This window comes from Scyliorhinus canicula, chromosome 6, assembly GCF_902713615.1.
Source record: "Scyliorhinus canicula chromosome 6, sScyCan1.1, whole genome shotgun sequence".
Taxonomy (NCBI): Eukaryota; Metazoa; Chordata; class Chondrichthyes; order Carcharhiniformes; family Scyliorhinidae; genus Scyliorhinus; species Scyliorhinus canicula.
Window position 1 is genome coordinate 217,217,389 of NC_052151.1, and position 25,512 is coordinate 217,242,900.

The following is a 25,512-nucleotide window of genomic DNA, read 5'->3' on the forward strand; positions in this document are numbered from 1 at the left end:
GGAGGAACAGTTGGGATGGAGTTGGGGGTGGGGTGTGGAAGGAATCCCTGTGGAGGGTGAATGCCTCCTCGTTGAGTGCGAGGTTAAGCCTCATCCCATTTAAGGTGGTGGACAGAGCACACATGACGGTCTAGAGGCTGACCCGATTCTTTCGCGGGTGGAAGATGGGTGCGTGCGGTATGTTGAGGGTAGAGGAGTGGTGAATCTGTTGCAAATGTTTTGGATGTATTCGAGTTTGTGAGGGTTTTGGATAGGGTTACCAGATGTAATGTCCGAAATTCTGAACATCGGGGTGGCTCCGAGCCCGGAGCTGACGATAATCGGAGTGTCAGAAGATGTGGCAGTTCAGATGGGGAGAGTGTCCGGTGTCTAGGCCTTTGCCTCCCCGATAGCCCGGAGACAGATTTTGTTGAGTTGCGGGGACTGGGAGCCGCCAAAGGCGACGGATTGGGTAATGGAGCTGGCAGAATCTTTGCACCTGGAAAGAGTTCAGATCGCCACACATGGAGTGGAAGAGGAGTTGACCCTGAGGTGGAAGCAGTTTATTCACTTCTTTAAAATGAATGCATGTGTCAGCAGAGGCGGGGTCTGGGGGCGGGGTGTGGGGGAAAGGGGAGAATGAGTGTTTTGTTTTGTTTCGGGGGGAAAGCAAAAGAATGAGGTGGGTTTGGTCAGACGGAGGGGTGAGGATTGGAGTGTGGTGGTGGAGGAGTGGATAGACTGTGAGAGTGAGTTGTAAGTTTGCTGAACTATTGCCCAGGTTTGTCTTTTGTCTTTTTGTAAATAAGAAAAATGCCTTCAACAAAAATATTTTTTGCAAAAAAGTTGGATGTGGGAATTCCAGTAAATATGTCTGCACAGTCGATCCACTGAATTGGAGACAAAGAAGTGAAGGGAAGATTCAAAGATGGACTGGGTGCAAGAAGTGGAGCCAAGTAAATGGAACTCACTGTTCCATTTTCATGCTCAGTGTCTAAGGGGAAATTGACACAAATGCAATCATGAATGTATCGAAAATACAGGTGGGGATTCAGATAGAATGTTGCCGATGGAAAATGAAAACCGCTTATTGTCACGAGTAAGACTCAATGAAGTTACTGTGAAAAGCCCCTAGTCGCCACATTCCGGCGCCTGTTCGGGGAGGCTTTTACTGGAATTGAACCATGCTGCTGGCCTGCTTGGTCTCTTCCAAAGCCAGCGATTTAGCCCTGTGCTAAACAGGGTTGTCCAGCACTAGGTGTCACATTTTGAGGATGAGGGGTAAACATTTTAGGTCTGAGCTAACGAGCGTTGTCTTCACCCAGAGACTGGTGAATCTGTGGAACCTCACTACCACAGAAAGTAGTTGAGGCCAAGACGTTATATAATTCCAAGAAGGAATTAGGTATGCTCGTGGCTTAAGGAATCAAGGGGTATGGAGGGAAGGCAGGATCAGAATATTGAACTTGATGATCATTCATGACCACAATGAATGGCGTAGCAGGCACGAAGGGCCGAATGGCCTCACGCTTTTTGTATTTTCTTTGTGTGTTTCTCCGTATAACGAGGTGGCATCTGGAACCTATGTTGCTCTGAGCCGAGGAGAGATAGAGACAGATTGAACATTTTGGCTAATTCTGGACTCGATATTGAGGGACGATGCGAGGGTTTTATAACAGAGTCGATATTGATTCAGAGAAATTTCCTGGACAGCTGACCCTCAGTCACGTGTAGGGATTAAAGTAACTGGAATTGTTCTCCGTCGAAAAGAGAAAGTTGAGATGAGATTTGATAGATTTGTTCAGAATAGTGGTGGGGTTTAACGGGACAGAGATATTCACAAAGGCAGGCGTGTCAAGAACCAAAGGACACAGGGTTAATGTGATTGGCCATAGAATCAACAGCTGAATGAGCGAAATACAGTTTAACAGGGCACATGGTTAGTATCTGAAATGTGCAGTCCGTGAGTGTGGCGAAGCCAGATTCAAATCAGAAGCAAATTGAATAAGTAACAGGAGAGGCGATTTGCAGAACAATGACGAGGAGACGAAGCATTGAGATTCGTTGAGCTGATCTTGCAGCTATTTGACCCCAAATGACCAACTGCAGATTGATAAACATTCTGTGCGATTTTCATTCAATTAATTATTGAATCGAATTGCCCCAGCTAAATTGCACAGTTACATTCCAGAGTACAGAGTTTCTGAAGGAACACTCTGACATTAATGATTTAATTTGTGAATGGTCAGTCAGAGTGAATGTCATCTCTGAAACAATATGAGACTAAGGAACACTTCTACCGCTGTTTAACACAGCTTCCAATTATAATTTAATATGTAATGTAATCATACTTGAGCAGTTTATGAGGTAGGTTGTTGTTTAATTCAGTCTTAGAACCTCGCAAATTCCCAACTGGGAATTAACCCAAGGATTGTAATTTGATTGTTTAAAGTTTAAGAAAAACATCAATTTGAATAATATTGCATCGTCACTACCTCTCTGGAGAATCTCGAATGTATAAAGTTAGTGTTTTGGGAAAGTATCACCTCACATCTTACTTCAGAAACATTGTCTGCTGGATCAAGGAACGGATTCACTTCACACAGAAAATGCATCGACCAATTCAATGGGTCAGGAAAATATTCTATATGATCCTTGCCATAGTTGGTGTTCCTGGTAAGTGTTGAAAGTCCATTATCCTGAGTAAATCTATGCATCAGGTTGCTTGTGGTATTTTTCGGTGGATAATCATGTCACATTCAATCGGAATATTATTTATTTTATTCATTTACAGGATGTGGGTGTCGCTGGTTAGACCAGCACTTTTTGCCCATCCCTGGTTTCCCTTCAGAAGGTGGTGGTGAGTTGCCTTCTTGAACCGCTGCAGTCCTTGAGGTAGGTGTCGGTACATTCACCGTGCTGTTAGGGAGGGAGTTCCAGGACGTCTCCCCAGCGACAGTGAAGGAACGGCGGTATATTTCCAAGTCAGGATGGTGAGTGACTTGGAGAGGAACCTCCAGGTCGTGGGGTTCCCAGGAATCTGCTGCTCTTGTTCTTCTAGATGATAGTGGTCGTGTGTTTGGAAGGTGCTGTCTAAGGAGCCTTAGTGAGTTACTGCAGTGAATCTTGTAGATGGTACACACGGCGGCCACTGTTCGTCGGTGGTGGAGGGTTTGTATATTTGTGGAATGGGGAGAAATCAAGCAGGCTGCTTTGCCCTGGAAGGTGTTGAGTTTCATGAGTGTTGTTGGAGCTGCACTCATCCAGGCAAGTGGAGAGACTACCATCACACTCCTGACTTGTGCCATGGTGGACAAACTTTGAGGGTGGGGGGGGTGGGGGCAGGAGGTGAGTTTGCTGGCCGTCGGATTCCCACTCTTTGATCAGCCCTGGTAGCCACAATATTAATATGGCTGGTCCAGTCAATTTCTGATCAATGGTAACCCCCGGGATGTTTATTGTGCCGGAATGAGCGGTAGTGATACCATTCAGTGTCAGGAGGTGGTGGTTAGATCCTCTCCTGGAGGAGATGGCCATTGCCTGGCACTTGTGTGGCACGAATGTTGCTTGTCACTTGTCAGCCCAAGCCTGGATATTGTCCGGTACTTTCTGCGTTTGGACATGAAGTGCTTCTTTGGTTGAGCAGTCTGGAATTGTGATGAACATTGTGAAGTCATCTGTAAACATTTCCACTTCTAACCTTACGATGTAAGTAAGGTCATTGATGAAGAATCTGAAGATTGTTAGGCCGAGGACACTTGATGGATTTAACCATTCGGTTACCAGCATCACTTTGCGATTCGTGGAACTCAGTAGAAATTTGAGTTAAAACTTGTTCTGTGCAAATAGGAATTGTTTTATTTGTCTTCTATTGATTCATTTTAAAGTCCAGCTATCATATGGCTCACCAACAGGCAATTTGTAGACAATTGAACTTTCAAACAATCACAGATAAAATTGTATTTGCTCAGGCAAACAGATAGCGCCTTCATGTTACTGGGCTCTCGTCACCCCTGGATTCAGCCATTGTCCTTGGAGAAATGAAGTGAAAAGTGCTGGTTTTATCAGACTTCTGTGTTTCTTTTTTAAATTATGTATTTAAAAGTTCTGTTCGGGAAAATTATTATTGCTGTGTCATGCTGTCTTGTAAATGAAATTGCAGAATATGTGTTTTTAATCCTTAATTTAAAACTGGGGCTTGATATTGACGCTAAACAACTATCTTTTGCCTATATTAGGTGTATTAGAAATACATGGCTTCTACAATACTACCCTGAGGATCTCCTGCAGTGATGTCCCGGAGCAGAGAGGATTAAACTCCGACCACCACAAACATTTTCTTTTATGCCAGGTATGACACCAACCAGCGGAGTGTTTCCCCCCTGATACACATTCACTCCTGTTTATCTAGGCACTTTGATGTCATGGTCGGTAAAATGCTGCTTGATGTCTACGGCAGTCTCTATCACCTGTGGCATTCAGCTCTTTTCTCCATGTTTCAACCAAGGCTGTAATGAGGTCAGGAGCTGAGTGACCCTGCGGAACCCAAACCAAGCATCCGTGGGCAGATTATTGCTGAGTAAGTGCTGCTTGAAAGCACTGTTGATGTCTCCTTCCAGCAATGTGTTGATGATGGAAAATATATTTAAGGGCTGAAATTGGCTGGGTTGCATTTGCCTGTTTCTTGGCACAGAAACACCTGGACAATGTATCACCTTGCCGTTAGATGCCAGTATTGTAGTTGTATTGAAGCAGCTTGGCGAGGGGCGCGGCAATTCCTGGAGCACAAGTCTTCAGCACTATTGAGGGGATATTGTCAGGGCCCATAGCCTTTGCAGCATCCAGTGCCTTCAGCCATTACTTGATATCACGTGGAGTGAATCGTATTGCCTAAAGACTGACATCTGTGATGCTGGGGACCACCGGAGATGACCGAGATGGATCATCCACTTGGCACTTCTATCTGAAGATTGTTGCAAATGCGTCAACATTGTCATTTGTATATGTGTGCTGGTCTCCTACATCATTGAGGATGCGCATGTTTGTGGAGCCTCTGCGTCCACAGCTGGATATGGCCGGACTAGAGAGCTTAGATCCAATGGCTTTATTGGGGAATCAGTGAGCTGTCTATTACTTGCTGCTTATACTGTTTGGCACACCATTGGTCCCGTGCTGTAGCTTTATCAGGTTGACATTTCCTCTTTCGGAATGTCTAATGTTGCTTCTGGCATGCTCTCCTGCATTCTTCATTGAACCAGGGTTGATCCCCTGTCTTGCTGGTAATGGTAGCGTGCGAGATATGCCTGGCCATCGGTTTGAAAACTGTGGCTGAATGCAATTTTGCTGATGTTTCATAGCGCCTCACGGATACCGTGTCTTGGCGTTGCATGCTCTGTTTGAAGTCTATCCCATTTAGCACGGTGGTAATGCCACGGATCATGATGCAGGGTATCCTCAATGTGAAGATGGGACTTTGTCTCCACAAGGACTGTGCAGTGGTAATTTCTACCAATACTGCTGTAGACAGATACATCTGCAGCATGCAGATTGGTGAGGATGGGGTCAGGTATGTTTTCCCTCTTGTTTGACCCCTCACTACCTGCTGCAATCCCAGTCCACAGCTATGTTTTTTTGGACCCGGCCAGCTCGGTCTGTGGTGCTACTATACAGCCACTCTTGATGTTGGAAATGGAAGGCCCCCACTCAGAGCATATCCTGTTTCTTTACCACCCTCAGTGCTTCCTCCAAGTGGTGTTCAACATGAAGCTGCACTGATTCATCAGCTGATGGCGACTGGAATGTGGTAATCAGCAGGAGGTATCTTTGCCCATCTTTAACCTGAAGCCGTGAGACTTCATGGGTTAGAGAGTCGATGTTGAAGAATCCCAGGGAAACCCTCCCGAATGTATACCACTGTGCTGCCACCTCCCCTGGGTCTGTCCTGCTGGTGAGACAGGACATATCCAGGAATAGTGGTAGTGATGCCTGGGACGTTGTCAGAAAGGTATCAGGTACAAAGTTTATTTTCATTCATTCGTCCAGAAAGTAAAGTGTATTCATTACATTTCCTGGATCATCTCTGCAATTATATATCGTATACACATTTTCTAGCTCGACGACTCTCTGTGTGATTACATTGTTGTTGCATTTAGCACAATGTGGTATCCTGTTGAATCAAACATTAAACCAAGAAACTTGGTCTCACCAAGGTTATCCGTTAACATATGTTAGACCGAGTGTATGTGACGAACTGAAGTAGAAGACCTGACCCTGGTGACCATGTTGGGTATTTGTCAATATAAAATTGCCCCGAGTGTGGGTAATTAACTGGAGTCAACACCCGGCTGCAGTGACATGCAATTCCTGGACATTCTGTCATTGTACAATTGTATTCAGTGTGGGGAATCATCTAACTCTTATTCCAAGTAGAGTTGATGACAAAACTTTATGGTGCTGATTAAACTCCTTCCCCAAGGATGGTTCTGCGAATGAGTGGATTTTGAATGTTTGGTTACTGGGGTAACTGGAAATTGCATAATGGATGGTTGCTGAGGCAATGGTTGAGATTGAGTAGCCTCCGAGCCGATCGTCATCCACAATTTATTGATGTTAAATTCCATGATGCCTCTGCTCAGAAACGGAGAATTACTGTCAGTAATTTCTACTCTATTCTTCCTTCTTCATCCTTCAGTTAACGGAATGGCAATCGTGATCCTGTCCCGTGGAAATTGCGGCCTCTCCACCTGCACCACTCGATACCTGGTGGCAATGTCGGGGGCGGATCTCCTGGTCATTATTACTGAGGTTATCACTCGGCGAATCAATTATTATTATTTCGATTTCAATTTCCTGTACATCACTCCTGTGTGTCGTGTTCAATATGTTCTTATCCGTGCAGCCTTAGATTGTTCTGTCTGGTTCACCGTCGCTTTCACTTTTGATCGATTTGTTGCCATTTGTTGGCAGAAGCTGAAATATAAATATTGCACCAAGAAAACTGCGGCCGTGATTCTAGCAACAACCGGGATTTTGCTCTGTTTAAAAAACATTCCAATGTACTTCAGATTTAAACCTAGGAAGATCATCGACAATGTACCAATTGACTGTTCTAATAAGCGAAGCTATTTTACTGACCCGAGATGGATTGGATTCAGAATGTTTGAAAAGGCTTTAACCCCATTGATACCATTCGGGTTAATTATGTTGCTTAACGTTCTGACAGTCAGACACATTTTAGTGACTAGTCGAGTCCGTAAGGGACTGAGGGGCCAGAGCAAGGGAGAGAATCAGAGTGACCCAGAGATGGAGAGCAGAAAGAAGTTTATTGTTTTACTCTTCAGCATATCCGGCAGCTTTATACTTCTGTGGTTGGTGTACCTTTTATATTTCTTTGATGCTGCAGATGGGTTAGATGATGATTCTTACTATAACTTTGAAAAAATTGCATATATGCTGCGGGATTTAAGTTGCTGCACAAACACATTTATTTATGTGGTGACTCAGTCCCAATTCAGAGACCAGTTAAAGAGCGCGGTGAAATATCCAGTTACATCAATTATTAATTTGATTAATAAACGATAACATTGAAAGCAGCTCAATGATCCAATCTATAGAGCAGGAGGGGACCACCGGAGGAAGGAAAAGAAAGGGCCTGGAGGATTCAAAACCTCAATGAGCCATCAACACAGGCAAGTCATCTGATCGTCCATCCATCCATCCCTGCAGGAGGGATATCCATTCACAAACTATCGACACACACTGCTCACAAACACACAGCAACAATGCACACACACTAACTAATTATACACACATACTAACACATATGCCATAATACACACTAATAATCCCATTTAATCCTAAAACCTGCTTCAAAGTGAAACATAGCAGTCAGTGAGGCATCATGGGGTGCATGGCTAACGGACTTGACCATTTGTGAAACGTTGTTAGTTCCCAGGCACATACATGGGAATGGCTTATTCAGCGGGACATCCCTTATCAGCAGCTGTCTCTGAGGAATGCTGCTGGTAGCACAGAACCACAGAACCCAAGGACAGGCCATAAGGGGGCCTCCGCCTGTTGTTGATCCGATCACTCAGCTCCAGGATGCCTGGCAACCGATAATTGTTATTGCATTGCATACAGTCGACGTCGGCTGTGGCGCTGTTTCCATAACTGTGTAAAATGTTCATGATTTCACATATCCAGTGGACAGACGCTTGGTATTCCCAGTTTTCTGTTCCCCGATAGCGTCATAATCCATTTGATGTTGAAGCATCCCCGATTGTAGGATTCTTCTGCATTCATTGCTGCGAACAGCACCACCTTCCTGCTCTATGGGATAGATTCAGAACGCATCCACCAGCTCTGGAATGGGCATCCGTGAGGCACTTTGGTAGCAGCAGAACTGTCCTCTGCCACAGTCTCGCCGCATGGCCTGGCACAGACCCAAATCTATAATTACCACCAAGTGAGGGGATCAGACCTGAATCAATGAAGAGTATAAGAAGGCATGCTAAGAGCAGCTCCAGATATACCAAAAGGAATAGGTGTCAACCTGAAGCTACAACAGATAATTTGCATGTGAAACAACATAAGCAGCATGTGACAGACAGAGATAAGAAATCCCACAAGGAACGGATCAGATATAAGCTCTGCAGCCCTGTCCCATCCAGCCGTGAATGGTGGTGGAGAAGTAAACAACTCACTGGTGGCGGAAGCACCACAAATATCCACATCCTCAGTGATGGAGGATCCCAGCACATCTGTGCAAAAGAGGAGGTTGAAGCATTTGCACGAATCTTCAGACGGAAGTGCAGAGTGGATGATCCATCTCGATCTCTTCCAGAGATTCCCAGCATCACAGATGCCAATTTTCAGACCATTTGATGCACCTCACATGAAATCAAGTAACAGCTGAATGCACTGGATACCGCAAACACCAGGCATCCTGACAATATCACGGAATAGTACGCAAGATTTGGGCTCCAGAGATTCCCAGCCCCTAGCCAAGCTGTTCCAGTAGAGCTACAACACTAACATCTACCTGGCAATGTGGAAAATTGCAGAGGTGTGTCCTGTACACGAAACAGGGGAAACCCAACCAGCCAATTACCGTCTTCTCAGTCTACTGTCCATCATCAGCAAAGACGTTGAAGGGGTCTTGAACATTGCCATCAAGCAGCACTTAAGTGGCAATAAAGTGCTCACTGATGATCAGTTTTGGTTCCACCAGGTCACTCTGCTGCTGATCTCATTCCAGTCTTGGTTAAAACACGGACAAAAAAGCTGAATATCTGAGGTGAGGTGAGTGCATCTGCCCTTGACACCAAGATTGCATTTCGTCGTGAATAGTCTCAAGGAGACCCAGCTAACCTGGGGTCAATGGGATTCAGAGGGAAACCTCTACACTGCTCGAGTCATAACGAGGAGAAAGTAAGATGGTTCTTGTTATTGGAGGTCGTCATCTCTGTCCCAGGACTTTACCAGAGGAGCTCCTCAGGGCCGTGTCCTCGGCCCAACCATCTTTAGCTCCTTCATCAATGACCTTTCATCCAATATAATATCAACAGTGGGGATGTTTACTGATGACTGCACAATGTCCAGTACCATTCGCGACTTGTCAGACACTGACGCAGTCCACGTGCAAATGCAGCAAGACCTGGACAATATCCAGATTTGGGCTGACAAGTTGCAAATAACATTCGTGCCTCACAAGTGTCAAGCAATGAGCATCTTGAATTAGAGAGAATCCAAACATCGCTCCTTGGCTTTCGATGGCGTGACCATCACTAAATCATGGCGGTTATAAGAACCCGAACTGGACTAACCATATAAATACTGCAGCTACAAGATCAGATCAAAGGCTACAAATCATGCGGCTCTAAACTCACCTCTTCCAATACTCTTTGGTAATCTCCAAAGGGATGGAAATGAATAATTAAGGGTCGGGGTCGCTGATTGTCCCGAGACCTCAAAGAAAGGGTATGATGTTCCCTTTCTAACTAAACACGTCCAGATTTAGTATTGTGATGAATATAGGGATGTTGGATGTATTACGGGTACTTGGTGCAGTAAGCATTAAAGGTCTGGGTTAGTGTGTGTGTGACTGCTGCAGTCTTGTTTCAAAATAATCCTGGTTTGAAAGGTGGGGGAGACGAAACAAATGTAAACGTTTGGACGTTAAATTTTGTTTGGAGTAATGGGATTTGCTGTGGTGTTCATTGCATTTCAGCTTGGAAAGATTATGTCATTGCTGCCTGGAGCTAAGGCATCAGGCATTTTGGGAAAATAGTTCAGCTCTGATCTTTTGTTTTTATGCACTTTAATCAAAACATGTTTAAAACAGCAACGTATACAGTACACACTCCACCAAATCACAGTCCGCAGTATGGACAATTTTCCCCTTTTTAAGCCCTGACCTCCCATCCCGCTTCCAGCCCTACCCCCCCCCCCCCCCCCTCGCGCCTCCCCCCCCCCCCCCCAACAACAAACAGTTCCGCATACATTGCCATGAAGCCCTCCTCTGACCCCCTCAACCTAAACCTAATCTTCTCCAACCGAAGAGAGTCAGACAAGGTACCCTTCCACTCCAGAAGCTCCGGTACATTCGACACCGCAGACATTGTCACCATTGGCTCCGTCCTGATCTCCACCCCCACAATCTTAAATAGTGTCACAAACTCCACTTCCCAGAATCTCTCTAACGTCCAGCAATCCCTGAACATGTGGGTATGATGTGCACAACCTGACCCTCTCTTCTGTCAATCATCAGTCACCGCTTTGCACGACCTTAAACTGAATCAAACTCATCCTCATGGCAGGAGGAGATAGAATTCACCCTCCACATCGCCTCGCACCATAGTCCCCAGACAATTTTCGCCCAACTCCTCCTCCTATTTGTTCTTGGTCGTCACCTCTTGCGCTCCCACCTCCCCCCCCCCCCCCCCGCCACCCGCTCCCCCAACCACTGTATATATGCCAAATCCTACCATCTCCCAACTCGTCTGGGAGCAGCAGTTGCTCCAACAAGGAGCAGTCCGGCTGTCTGGGAAAAGCCCTCCACTCTATTCGCACAAAGTCCCACACCTGCAGATGTCTATATGGGCTCCCCCTCCGTAGCTCAAACCTCTCCCACAACTTATCCAGACCTGCAAACATCTATCCTGAGTACATGTCCCTCACATTCACCAGCCCTGCATCCCTCCATTTCCCGTGCATTCCATCTATCTCGCCTGTATTTCCAACACACTGCTGTCAACACCGACATGACTTCAAATTAAACTGTTTCCTCGACTGACTCCACAACCAGACCGTCAACAGAAGAACCGGGCACCTCCTACTACGTTCCCGGAGATAACGGCAGCAGAGCTGACACCATAATCGTCAGACTGTATCCCAAACAGGAATCCTCCTCCATCTTGAACCACTCCACCTCGTTCCCCATTGCCTCACATTCTCCACATTAGTTTGGTAATGCCAGCCCCCCTTTATATTCTGCATCTGTAACAGGGCCATCTCTACATGTGTCACCTCCCCGCCCATATGAACTCCCGGATTACTGTCTGCAACTTCCGGAAGACAGATCAAGAAGGTCTGGAAAACAAACGGGAACCTTGGCAGCATATTTAGCTTTACCATCTGCACCCTCCCAGCTAGTGTCAGGTGCAACATATCCCATCTCTTAAAATCTGCCCTCATCTCCTCCAAAGTTGTCAAATTCCACCTGTGCATTGTAGCCCATTCCCTCCTCGCCTGAATCCCCAAATCCCTAAACCTGTCCCTTGTTGCCTTGAACGGCAACATCTCCCAGTTGAACCCCCTCCCCGCCATGTTCACCGGAAACCCCTCACTCTCGCCGAAACTTAAATTATATCCAGAGAAATCCCCAAACCACTACAATATTCTCATGGTTCTACCCATACTCTACAAGGGGCCTGGCACAGACAACAACAGGTCGTCCGCGTACAACGACGCCCGATGCTCCCTGCTCCCCATCACAATCCCCTGCCACTGCGCAGAACCGCTAAAGACCTTGGCCAAGGGATCAATCAACAGCGCAAACAGCCAGCGGCGAGAACGGACAGCCCTGTCTCATTCCCCTCTGCAATCCAAGGTGGGAATCGAACCTGAGACCTCGGTGCTGTGAAGCAACAGGGCTAACCAATAACACTATACTACAGAATACTTTACTACATAAGACTATAATACAGAATACTATACAATATACTTCACTGCGGAATACTTTACTACATAACGCTCTACTACAGAATACTTTACCAAATACTTCCCTACAGAATACTTTACTTCATACTTCACGACAGACTACTTCACCATATGACAATATACTACAGAATACTTCACTACACAACACATGACACTGCGTATCGATGGAACTGAATGTTTCTAAACTCTTTAAAACAATAATACAATGAACTAACATTTGAAAACAGCAGGCTGGGTTGCAAGGATTGAATTCTATTGCGAAAACATCGGTCAGAAAATCGTATTTGAAAACAATGGATTGTCGAAAATTGGAAACTGATGAACGAGGTTTGACGAGACGACGAGAAAGAACAGTTTCAAATACTTACATGGGCCACAGATCAATAAGATTTGAGAATCTCGAAAGAACCGCGCAATATATATAATAGAATCATAGAATCTCCACAGTGCAGAAGGAGGCCATTCGGCCCATCGAGTCTGCACCGACACTGGGAAAGAGGATCCCACCTCGACCCACACCCCGGCCCTGTTCCCATAATACAGCAACGGACGCGGTGGGGTAATTTATCATGGCCAATTCACCTAACCTGCCCGTCTTTGGACTGTGGGAGGAAACCGGAGCACATGGAGAAAATCAACGCAGACACGGGGAAGGTGCAAACTCCACACAGACAGTGACCCAGGGTCGTAATTACGCTCGGGCTATCTGGCTTTGCCACACTCCTTAAACAATGACCTTCACTGGCTTGACTCCAATATTACAGACATAAACATTTCAGTATTCCTTCTGCAATAATCGCATGTGTTCATCGTGTCACTCTCAAATCTCAATTTGCATTGCTGCCCAGGGACTAAATTCCGAAAGACGCTTTGAAATGTCTGTCAACCCCCGCTAGCTCTTGCCCAGAGCAGGTTCACACTGCCTGTTATTTCAGAACTGTGGGAGTGAAAGTAAAACATAACAATTCTGACCAAAAGTTGTACCCAAATTCTCACAATTGATTCAGACATTGCAAGAGGTATTCAGGAGAATGAAAGAAAGCAAATTATAGAATAGAATTATACAATTCCTGCAGGGCAGACGGAGGCCATTCAGCCCATCGAGTATGTACCAATCCTCAACTTAAGCCCACACCTCCACCCTATACCAGTAATCACAGCCAACATTTTGGGTACTAAGGGGCAATTCAGCATGGCCAATCCACCTAACCTGCACATCTTTGCACTGTGGGAGCTGGAGGAAACCCACACAGACACTGGGAGAACGTACTAACACCACTTATACAGTCACCTAAGGCAGGAATTGAACTCGGGCCTCTGGCGCTGTGAGGTATCAGTGCTCACCACCGTGCTGGCCATTGTATTTAGGTCTTATGGGGTCAGCAAGAAATTGAAAAATATTAATATATGGCGATTGCTGAAGGGAAGACTGTGTGTCCACGAGATATTGCGATAGTCCAGCAGAGGGAGATTGCCAAATGTGAGACTGTATACATATGTGTGTGTGTTTGTGATACAGACAGTCCAGCAGGGCCTGATTGCTGGGGATGACAGTGTGTGTGTGAGATACACAGAGAGTCCGGCAGAGGGAGAATGCTGTAGGTGAGTCAGTATATCTGTGTGTGGGGGAGATACAAAACATCGAGGGAGATTGCTGAAGATGTGTGAGATACACAGAGATAGTCCAGCCAGAGGAAATAGCTGTAAACCAGTGTTCTTCAAACTTTCTTGACCGGGACCCATTTTTACGAAGCTCCTAACCTTCGCAATCTACGACGGACGACCTTTTCGCTCACCTTTAATGTGACAATTGAGCCTGCTCCGTCCTCACAACCTCACTTGCTTTGTTATTCAATTCAATAATACTAATAATGATTTCAGCTGACGTCTTAAGATCTCACTCCATCCATTGAAAGAGATCAAGAGGTTTGTCCTCGAACTCGCCATATTGAGTCTTGAAATCCCGATGAAGTTTTGAGTGGTTTAATCTTTCATTTGCCAGTACTTCCCTGTGTATAACACACATGGGCTTTGCATCCTGATTTCCTGTGCCACAATTAATGAACCCATACTTCAAGAAATCATCTGTATGCTGCTTTGTTCCTGATTTCAGAAACAAGGCCGCCCTTCTCATCAGAAGCCAAGCTGGGTCTTGGGGTTTGTTTGAAAGTTCTTGTGATGGGGCATCCTGCCAGGTGGCTTTGACAATCTGCTCACGGAATTATCCAACATAGTTCACCACCTCCTTTTCCCTTAGGGCCTTGAGGTCATTACGTGCAGACCACTGCTTGATCGCCTTGTGGTCAAAGATGTTGCACTGAACAAACTTTTCCACCAGGAAGGTGATACAGCCCAGTCCAGCTACTTGCAGCGTTCCACGGCAACATGGCCAGACACATTCATAGCACCAGAGACAGCTATAACTGTTCATCGTGACCCTCGGTGTTTGCACAGCTTGATCCAGCCACACACAAAGGTGGCCATGAGGATGAGGGTGACATTGAGTTCAGCTTTTCCCTCCCTTATCTGGAGATTTGTACAATGTGTTCTTTGGGACATGATCCATCTTGGATCTCCAGGTGAACTTGAAGATGCCTCTGACACTGCCCTGGCACAGGATCGGGTTATGAACCAGACCCGCACCACCTACAGCAACAATGAGAAATCCTCACACCTGGTGACCAAGTTGTTGCCTGCAATGGAGAGGGAGCGTTGCTCTCACATGCTCACTAGATCGTAGTTCTTTCGGGCAAAAATATACTTTATTTATAAAATATCTGAAAATATACATATATTTCAAATTGGCCATCACACACAGTGGAATAATATTCAGGTTCTCTACGTGCGTCATTTTGCCCTCTTGCGGGCCTTCAATGCAGTCAAAGTAACATTGCATACATTTGAAAATGGTCATAACAAAAGGTGCAAATAGTTGTGGACCTTCAGAGTTTGGGGAATAGTTCGATTAGTAGTTTCCTGTTCCTTATTTCCATGACATGCTTATCTTTTCTCTTATTATAATAAATCGTTTTTAAATGTTTTACAGACAAATCTGATGCCAGTAATTCATTGGAGCAGTCAAGGATCAAACATCTTGGGAAAATACACAAATTATTGTTTACTTCACACTTATGTCCGGGGTCTCCGGGGCTGGACATGATCTTGCACCCACCCTGGATGTGGAAACATGAGGGAGTGCTACACTGTCAGAGGGTCAGTACTGAGGGAGAGCTGCACTGTCAGAGGGTCAGTACTCTGGGAGTACTGCACTGTCAGAGGGTCAGTACTGAGGGAATGCTGCACTGTCAGAGAGTCAGTACTGAGGGAGTGCTGCACTGTCAGAGGGTCAATACTGAGTGAGTGCTGCACTGTCAGATGGTCAGTACTGAGGGAGTGCTGCACTGTAAGAGGGTCAGTACTGAGGGAGAGCTGCGCTGTCAGAGGGTCAGTACTGAGGGAGTGCTGAACTTTCGGCTACACTTCACATAAAGAGATGCAGTGAAGATTGTTTCGCTCTTTGCTGACTTATTAGATGAGGCGGTGTCTGTCCTTCAGTGTGTGGTTACTGTTTCAATGTTGGGAAAGTGTTGGAATTGTGCACAGCAGGACTCCTCAAGCATTATACAAGTGTCTCGAGACAGCGTCAAAAAGTAGCTTATTGGGGGAGGCTGGATTGAGTTAGTAAAGATGTTTCTTCACACCTGGTGTGAACTCATCCCAACTCCCAGCTCCGAGCCAGAAACCTGGAAAGAATTCCCCAGAACATGTTGGTGTTAATCGTGTCATTTTTGCTCACCCCCAGAAGTGTTTTCAATGCCAGTAAATGCTGAGGATGCAGTGGTTAGGGCACACTGAGGATATGATGCTGCCTGTTGGTCACAGCCAGTAATTACAGCGTTACCTGTTTACATGGGAAATTCCCATTCGGTGCTCACATTGATAAATGTGCTGATTGCGCAATCATGAATCTCACAACACAGGAGGGGCCATTCAGCCCAGTGTGCTTTGAAAGAGTTGCAAAGCATCGTCCCACCCATCGCATAGCCTCGATAATGATTCCTCTACAAATACTGGAACTGCTTCCAGTGCCCACTGCAGCCGTTCTGTGTGAAAATGTTCCTCCGCTCCTCCCCGAGTTCTTTTTGCCAATTATGCTAAATCTGATTTGTTTTGTTGGCAACAAAAGCAGTTTCTGTTCATTTCTTTTATTCATGTCGGACATAATTAATAGCAGGTTTGTTAAATCTCTCCTAAATATTTTCTTCTCTAATCCTCCCCTATTAAACTTCACTGGCCTATTTATTCTCCCGTTCCTTATTTCCCCTCCTCTCTCACTCTTGATTATCTCTCTGTCACTTTATTTCACTATCACTCCTGGAGGAATGGGAGGTTTGCCGAGGTGGAGCTCGGCCGCGGGCGAGGAAGTGAGACCCCACTTAATTGTGGTTCCCCCTGGCACATGTGCCATACCCTACCACCACCACCCTCAACCCCATGCTGCCCTTACACTCACCCCCCACCCACACGGCCTCCCTGGCCGCGGCCTAATCATGCGTCTTTTCTTGTGTCTTTCAGGACCTGCTGGAGCTGGGTCGGGTCCCTCTGGCATCCCCCACTCACAACCTGTGCCCAAGCCAGGCCCCCGTGAGCCGAGCAGTGACACTGAGAGCAGCTCGGACACTAGCCCTCGACCCGAGACTCAGGAGACCCCGGGTCAGAGGATGACAGTGATTTTCCATCACAACTGTCTCCAACAGGGGGGGGGGGTTAGCCGGACCCTTTGGGTGGCCCAGACGCCCCACCCACCCCTACTACGCCAAGGATTCGAGAGAACCACGTGATGGACAGGCCAGCTCGAATGCAGGGATCACCCAGTTGGAAGGTGCTACTGTGGGCAGGATTTAGACATTGTCATACGATGCAGAGTATGCAGCTCATCGCAGAGCAGGCTGTCATCATCCTCCAGACCCACTGTCACTGCCAACCCAGGGCTCGCACCCCACAGTGCAGCAGGTATGTATCTCAGAGACGGTTACAGGCGGGGGCTGGCCAGGGATGTAGGTGGTGGTGGGGGGGGGGGGTAGTGTGGGAGTGGGATGCCCCTGGCCAGTTGCCCCCTCTCCATTCTCCCCAGTCGGTGAACCCGGAGGTGATCAGAGCATCCTGTGTGCATTGGCTCTGGTGCACACGTCATGCAGCCTCTCCTGCTTGCTTGGGGGCCCCATGTCCTGCCCTCCCAAACATCCTCCTCGTCGGTCAAGGCCTGGAGTTTGTCCTGCTTGCAGCAGGCCACACGATGCGGGCCACCCTCTCAGCATCATACTGGAAAGCCCCTCCAGAGCGGTCTAGGCACCTGAACTGCATCTTCAGTAGGCGGAAGCACTGCTCGATCACGCTCTTGGTCGCTGCATGGATATCGTTGTAGTAGGTCTCCAGGTCAGTCTGGGGCCTCCGGATAGGCGTCATCAGCCACGACCGCAGTGGGTAATCCCCGTCACCCAAGAGCCAGGGCATCTAGAACATGTCAGGAATCACCGAGTGTGCCAGGATGAAGGCATTGTGCACATTGCCCGGGTATCAGGCACAGAATGGTACACAGCTTATGGTCACATCTCAGCTGCACGTTAATTGAGTGGTACCCCATTCGGTTTGTTTAGAGCTGCTGGCCATTCGCAGGAGCTTGTAGGGGGACATGCATCCTGTCGATCACCCGCTGGACCCGAGACACCCCATTAATGCCAGCAAGCCCCGCTGGCCGGGAATTCTGGTGGACAGGGTGGGGGCGGGATTGACGCCGGCCCTGGGATATTCTCCGACCCGACGGGGGGCGGGGGGTCAGAGAATCTCGCCCGATGTGTATGCCACGTGGGTGCCCTTGCACTCCGGGCTCCCCCATTGCCCAGGGGCCCACCCGGGTGGCAGCTTGCAAAGTCATCTTGGTTCCTCGCTCTGCTCCATGCCCGTCGAGGTCTGTGTCTGTCCCGTTGCCGGGCCTTATCTGTCTTTGTATTCCCTTTCTGCTCTGTGCATCCCATGTTTTTGTTCCCCCCTTCCCCTACCCCCCCCCCCCCCCCCCGTCCCCATCCCTCTGGTGTCCCCCCCCCCCCCAGTGTTCTCTCCCCCTTCTGCCCTCTTCCTCCCTCCCTTTTGGCCAGACGCTCCCTCTCCCCTGACACGTGTGCCGCGGCTTCTCTTACTGCCTGCCTTCCCGTGCAAACCCTCCTCGCTAGTCAGGTGGCTCCCCTCCAGTGCTGGTCTCGACCTGGCCCTGTTTTACCTACCCCTCTCCACCCTCTATCCCTCCAACTTGCCTGCTTCCCCTATTCTCGCTCCCCTTTCCTGTTTCCCATCTGCAAAGTGAGAAAGGGGACAAACAGGAAAACGAGGCAGCAGTCCCACTCAAAAATATAGTCCATGTTACAATCTTTCTTTCCGCTCCGTCCTCCACTCTCATTCCCTTACTTCCTCTGTCCCTGCCGCTTTCACCGCTGCCACATCTGCTCTCCCTCCAGGCTGTTCATTTTAACGAACTCATCGGCCTCCGCCAGAGTGCTGAAGTAATGTTCCTTCCTCTTGTATATTACCCAGAGTTTGCCCAGGATTAGCATGCCGAATCGCACCCCTTTTTTGTAGAGCGTCGATTTCACTCTGTTGATTTCGGCCCCATTTTTTTGCCAAGTCCATCCCACTGTCCTGGCCGACCCTGACTCTGTGCCCTTCCCACGATCATGATTTTGTCTGTCGGGCCCACCTCAGGATTTTTTCCCCATTCCTGGAATCGGAGCATCTTTGCAATTATCGCCCTTGGTTGCTCCCCAGTATTGGGGGTAGGTCGGAGCCACCTGTGTGCCCTGTCCATCTCTGGGGGATTTTGAAAGCCTTCCCTCCCAACTAGATTGCCCAGTCGGGTCCCTCCCCTCAACCCTGAGGGCAGCAGGGTAGCATGGTGGTTACCATAAATGCTTCACAGCTCCAGGATCCCAGGTTCGATTCCCGGCTGGGTCACTGTCTGTGTGGAGTCTGCACGTCCTCCCCCTGTGTGCGTGGGTTTCCTCCGGGTGCTCTGGTTTCCTCCCACGGTCCAAAGATGTGCGGGTTAGGTGGATTGGCCATGCTAAATTGCCCTTAGTGTCCTAATAAAAGTAATGTTAAGGAGGGGGGGGTTGTTGGGTTACGGGTATAGGGTGGATACGTGGGTTTGAGTAGGGTGATCATGGCTCGGCACAACATTGAGGGCCGAAGGGCCTGTTCTGTGCTGTACTGTTCTATGTTCTATCTCCTCTGGCAGTTCCACGATGCGGACGTTTTGTCACCTGCACCTATTCACCTCAAACCTCGACTTTCCCTTTTAGGTTACCCTGAGCCGCCACCATCCTCTTCATCTCGGTCTCCAAAGCCACCATCCTGTCGCTGTGGTCCGTTGATGCCTTCCTCTGGTCCAGGAGCGTGTTCTCCAGGGCCTCCACCTTCCGTCCCAGGCCCTCTATCATGTGCTGAAGGGTGGCTATCGCTTCCGTCACCATCTTCTTCATCACCACCTGGAACTCCGTTGTGTTCGCTTCCTTCATTGCGGTCAGTTCCATTTTCAAAACGTTACTCCTGTGTTGCTGCCTGCTCTTCTCCGCCGTTCAGGTCGCCGATCTTTCCTAATCCACCTAACCTGCACATCTTTGGGCTGTGGGAGGAAACCGGAGCACCCGGAGGAAACGCAGACACAGGGAGAACTTGCAGACTCCGCGCAGACAGTCACCCGAGGCCGGAATTGAACGTGGTACCCCTGGAGCTGTGAGGCAGCAGTGCTGACCGCTGTGTCGCTCATTTAGGCTGGGGAGCCAAAGAGATTTGACACATTTAACCTTTATTTAAAATCACTCGTGACTTTGATAAATCCACTCACTGTTCGCCTGTGCTCCAGGCAAATAGAAACAAACATGTAAACTGTACTAACGAAGCCATTAAAATGCAGAATGCTGCTTGGGAAGCTGCACTTTCCACTCCCAGCTCGGTAAAATCCTGTGTATTGCTCTCCTGAGGGTCTGCAGGGATATCACAAATAGGAGGAGCAGGGACATCTACTGGATGGAATGCTTCAACATTCAATATGTTCATATTAATTGTACCTTCCTGAACTGTCCTTTTTTCCCTTTGTGCTCACAGAACCCCGGGAAATCTCCCATTAATATAATCAGTGAGAATCCACAGAGCTCCCCGTGTCTAAAATACAGAAGATTCGCAAGTCTTTGATTGGGCAGTGGATATTATCCACATGGACTTCAATAAATCCTTTGACAAGGTACCCCATGGCAGACTGGTACAGAAGGTGAAGTCAAATGCGATCAGAGGTGAGCTGGCAAGATGGAAACCGAACTGACTCGATCATAGAAGACTGAGGGTGGCAGTGGAAGGGTACTTTTGTGAATGGAGGGCTGCTGTTTGCAATATCTATAAACGATTTGGAGAAAAATGTAACTGGACTGAATAGTAAATTTTTGGATGATGCAAAGGTTGGTGGGATTGCGGATAGCAATGGGGCTGACAGTGGATACGGCAGGCTATAGATCGGTTAGAGACTTGGGTGGAGAGGTGGCAGATGGAGTTTCCTCCAGACAAATGTGAGGTAATGCATTTTGGAAGGTCTAATACAGGTGGAAAATAAACAGTAAATGGCAGAACCCTTAAGAGCATTGATAGGCAGAGAGATCTGGATGTACAGGTTCACAGGTCACTTAAAGTGGCAACGTGGGTGGAGAAGGTAGTCAAGAAAGCACGCGGCATACTTACCCTCATTGGTCAGGGCATTGAGTATAAAAATTGGCAAATCATGTTGCAGCTGTAAAGAACCTTAGTTAGGCCACACTCAGAATATAGTGTTCAATTATGATCGCCACACTACAAGGATGTGAAGACTTTGGAGAGGGCACAGAATAGGTTTACCAGGATGGTATGGAGAGCATTAGCTATTTGGAGAGCTTAGATAAACTCGGTCTGTTCTGACTGGAACAATGGAGGTTGAGTGATGACCTGAAAGAAAATTATGATGGGCATGGACAGAGTAGATAGTCAAAAGCTTTTTCACAGGATGGAAGAGTGAATTACTCGGGGATATCGGTTTAAGGTGCGAGGGGAAAGTTTAGAGGAGATGGGAAAGGGAAGTTTTTTTACACAGAGGGTGGTGTGTGCCAGGAACTCGCTGCCGGAGGCGGTGTTGAAAGCAGGTACGATAGTGATGTTTTAGGGTCGTCTTGACAAATACATGAATAGGATGGGAATAGAGGGATACGGAGCCCGGAAGTGTAGAAGGTTTTAGAAGGGCAGCATGGTCGGCGCAGGCTTGGAGGGCCAAAGCGCCTGTTCCTGTGCTGTAAATTTTCCCTGTAAGAAGTCTTACAACACCAGGTTAAAGTCCAACAGGTTGGTTTCAAGTCACTTGCTTTCGGAGCACTGCTCCTTCCTCAAGTGAATGAAGTGTGTTTGTATGTGTGTGTTGGTATCTTTGAGTGCATGTGTGTTTGTATGTGTTTCAACACCATGATCCCAGCCAAGCGCATCTCAAAGCTCCAAAACCTAGGACTTGGCTCTCCACTCTGCAACTGGATCCTCGATTTTCTGACCAACAGACCACAATCAGTAAGAATGAACAACAACACCTCCTCCACAATAGTTCTCAGTACCGGGGCACTGCAAGGCTGCGTATTTAGCCCCCCTACTCTATTTCAGATCCAGAGCATGAACAGATTTAATCATTTGGACCCGTTCTACCTCGTAAGGGGCGAGCCGCGCAGTTTCAGCAGCCTGGATACAGGAGTAGCGCATGGTGGCATGTTCATGAAGCACACAGGTCTCAATGGCCGTGGAGAGAGTGAGCTGCTTTACTTTTAGTAGCTGCTGGCGCAGGGGCTCAGATTGAACACCAAAAACAATCTGGTCATGGAGGATGGAGTCGGAGGTGGACCCGTAGTTGCAAGACTGCGCAAGGACGTGGAGGTGGGTGATAAAGGTCTGGAAAGGTTAGTCCTTACCCTGAATTCGCTGCTGAAACATGTATCTCTTGAGGCTCTCATTGACCTCAACCGCAGAGTGGCTGTCGAACTTCAGAATTATGGCCTTGAACTTCGATTTGTCCTCCCCCCTCTGCGAAGGTGAGCGAGTTGTAAATGTGCAGAGCGTGGTCACCGGCTGTGAAGAGGAAGAGAGCAATCCGAGGCAACTTCCATATCCCTGACTTAGAGGTACAGCTGGAAGCGCTGTTTGAAAAGTTTCCAGTTCTAGCCCAGATTCCCTGCAATGCGGAGAGGAGGCGGCGGACGAATGGAGTCCATTCTGTACGATGGCTCGAGATTGGTGGAAGGCAGATCACTGAAAGGTAGGTCTCAGAAGTGCGAGCATCCCAGAACCTCTGGTACCATGAAGTGTTAGCTAGTGTAGACTTGAGAGATGAACAAACACTTCCAACACTGATGAAGGTTCAACTCAATTTTATTAGCTCCTTCTAACTAACTAACACACGATGACTGTGGGTCTAAATGATGCTAACTTAGACTGGAGACCTAAGCCTTGTCCGAAACAGTTGATTCAGTACGTGTTGTAAGGCTGTGCTGGGCTGGATGAGTTCTTGTTACACTCAGAGGCAGCACCTAGAATGAGCGGGATCCGTGGTGCCCTCTGCCTTTATAGTGTGTGTATTCTAACTGCTGATTGGCTGCGGTGTTTGTACATGTTGATTAGTCCCTGTGTGTGTCCATCAGTGTGTGTTTGCACCATGATATACTGGTGTATATTATGACACTACACACACGACTGCATGGCAAAATTTTGTTCCAACTCCATCGACAAGTTTGCTGACGATACGATAGTGGGCTGGATCGCGAATAATGACAAGTCAGAATACGGAAGGAAATTGAGAATCTCGTGGAGTGGTGAAGCGACAACAATCTCTCCCTCAATACCAGCAAAACTAAAGAGCTGGTCATTGACTTCAGAAAGCAAAGTACTGTCCACACCCCTGTCAGCATCAACGGGGCAGAGGTGGAGATGGTTAGCAGTTTCAAATTCCTAGTGGTGCACATCTCCAAAAATCTGTCCTGGTCCACCCACGTCGCGCTACCACCAAGAAAGCACAACAGCGCCTATACTTCCTCAGGAAACTAAGGAAATTTGGCATGTCCACATGAACCCTTACCAACTTTTACAGATGCACCATAGAAAGCATCCTATTTGGCTGCATCACAGCCTGGAATAGCAACTGCTCGGCCCAGGACTGCAAGAAACTTCAGAGAGTCGTGAACACCGCCCAATCCATCACCTGCCTCTCTTTGCGTGAGTGTGTTTTTGTGTGTGAGTGCGTGTGTGTCAGAGACGCATGGCTGGTATTCAACAAAGTGACATTTTCTGAGGAAACAATTTGACACTGCTTTCATTTTTGTAATTAATCTTTGCTTATTGAATTACCACACACACATTGTCAGATTACAGTTAGTCAGAATGGTGACCTACCCAGCTGGTGAGCAGATAGTTGAGGAACCTCAGTGGAACCTGAGTCTCCTCTCAGCGAATTGTTAAAAATCAGAACACCGTCTATTTCAGAAAAGATTCCGAGGGCACATGCGGGCTCGGTCCGTTTCTCTAACCCTCCTGAGTTGTGAATAATCTTTGCTTCACTCCACCTGGTCTCTAATATTCACGCAGCTTGGAGATCTGGGCCATGAGCGGCCGGAGAAATGCCAGGTTTTGGACAGGAGAGAAGAGGAAAATGACCAACCAGACTGGTAACAGTGGGGGAGGGACTTTGGTTAATGTGGTGAGAGCAGAGAAGCTGGGATTGTCCTCCAGGCACCGAATGTGAAGGGAAGATGTAAGAGAGGTATTCAAAATCAGGAAGAGTGTTGACAGAGTGAATAAGGAGGGATGGTTCCAGTGACATCAGGGTCTGTAACACGAGGAAACAGATTTAAGCTGACCAGAGGCGACATGAGGAAACTTGCCTCCACGCGGTGAGTTGCTGTGATCTGGAATGTGCTGCCTGACAAGGCAATGACAGCGAATTCATTCGCTAAATTCCAAACTGAAATGGATTGAATATTTGAAGGTGCAACTTCCGCAAATCTACTGGATTTGGGAAAAAATAGATTCCTTTTCACCACAGCTGGCCAGATGGGTGAAATTCCCCCTTCCTCCTCTGGAGCATTTTGTGATCACAGTTTCTGATGACATTGTGCAGATCCACTACTCTTCCAGGAAGTCACTTGGAGGCTCAGTTTGACAGATGGAAATGTAGCAGGGAGGTGACTGGAAGCCATTGCAGATAGAACAGAACAATCCTGAGCAGCAAAGAAATACTTGCAGCTACTGCCATCTCCTTGACCAGCCATAAAATGGACAGTTATCTTCAGAACATCAGAAGGTAGTGTGAGAAAGTGCAGAAGGATTAGCCATGATCCTGCTCAATTGAGGGCCATATGGGCTCCTAGTTCTTAATGTATTCTTTCCCCGCTGCCCCAATTGACATTCCAAATGCTGGAGAACATTTTAACTGAAGGGGAACATTTTCAAGATATATGACAGTTACCGAAGACCAGTTATTTGCCCTATCCACCACAAATAACCACGTTGATTCCAGCGATCGCCACACTTTCCACATTGCTGTCTGGAGGGCGAGCGAGTCATTAAACATCCAGCAGAAGGTTTCAATGGCGACTCACAGACAGCATCTGCAAATCATATTCCTTGTTCACACAATTGGATCGAGACAAATGATCCCACGGGGTGTGAAAACAAAAGTTATTGAGGAGTTTACAATACCCTCGACACAAAGGGAAATAATGCGATTTCGTGGCGTGAGAGGATTTTACCATAAATTTGTGCCAAATTTTAGCAGCGTGGTTGCTCCACTGATGGACTTGCTGAAGAAGCGCAGCAAATTTCAGTGTACAGCGGAGTTTCAACAGGCATGTGAAGGCCTGACGTCTATGCTAAACACTGCTCCTGTGTTGGAGAATTACAAGGCGCTTTGTGATCGGATTGAATGAAAGTATCTGACCTTAAAGGAAGATGCTGAAGCGTGGAGGAATGGATGGCTTGCTCGGAGACCTTCTTGTCCACAGAGACGGTTAATCAAGAGGCATTCCAGCTGCAGGAAAGCAAATAACTGAAATGCACTGTACTATTATCAATGCTGTTTGGTAAAACCCGGTTTTTGGTTTATGGGATATTGTTATTGAATTGGAACAGTTAATGGGTAATTCATTAAGGGTTATACATCGATTACTGTAGCAGTCTGGGGTCTTCATGTTTTTGGTTGATAAATAGCCTTAC

At 47.4% G+C, this 25,512-nt stretch overlaps 1 protein-coding gene across 1 annotated transcript; it reads left to right on the forward strand.

Annotated features, from left to right (window-relative positions):
• The first annotated feature begins 6,678 nt into the window (after positions 1–6,678).
• Positions 6,679–7,560, forward strand: LOC119968018 (probable G-protein coupled receptor 139). Its single transcript, XM_038801120.1, has one exon. It carries the CDS (start codon positions 6,679–6,681, stop codon positions 7,558–7,560), a length of 882 nt encoding a protein of 293 aa, XP_038657048.1.
• The last annotated feature ends 17,952 nt before the right edge of the window (positions 7,561–25,512 follow it).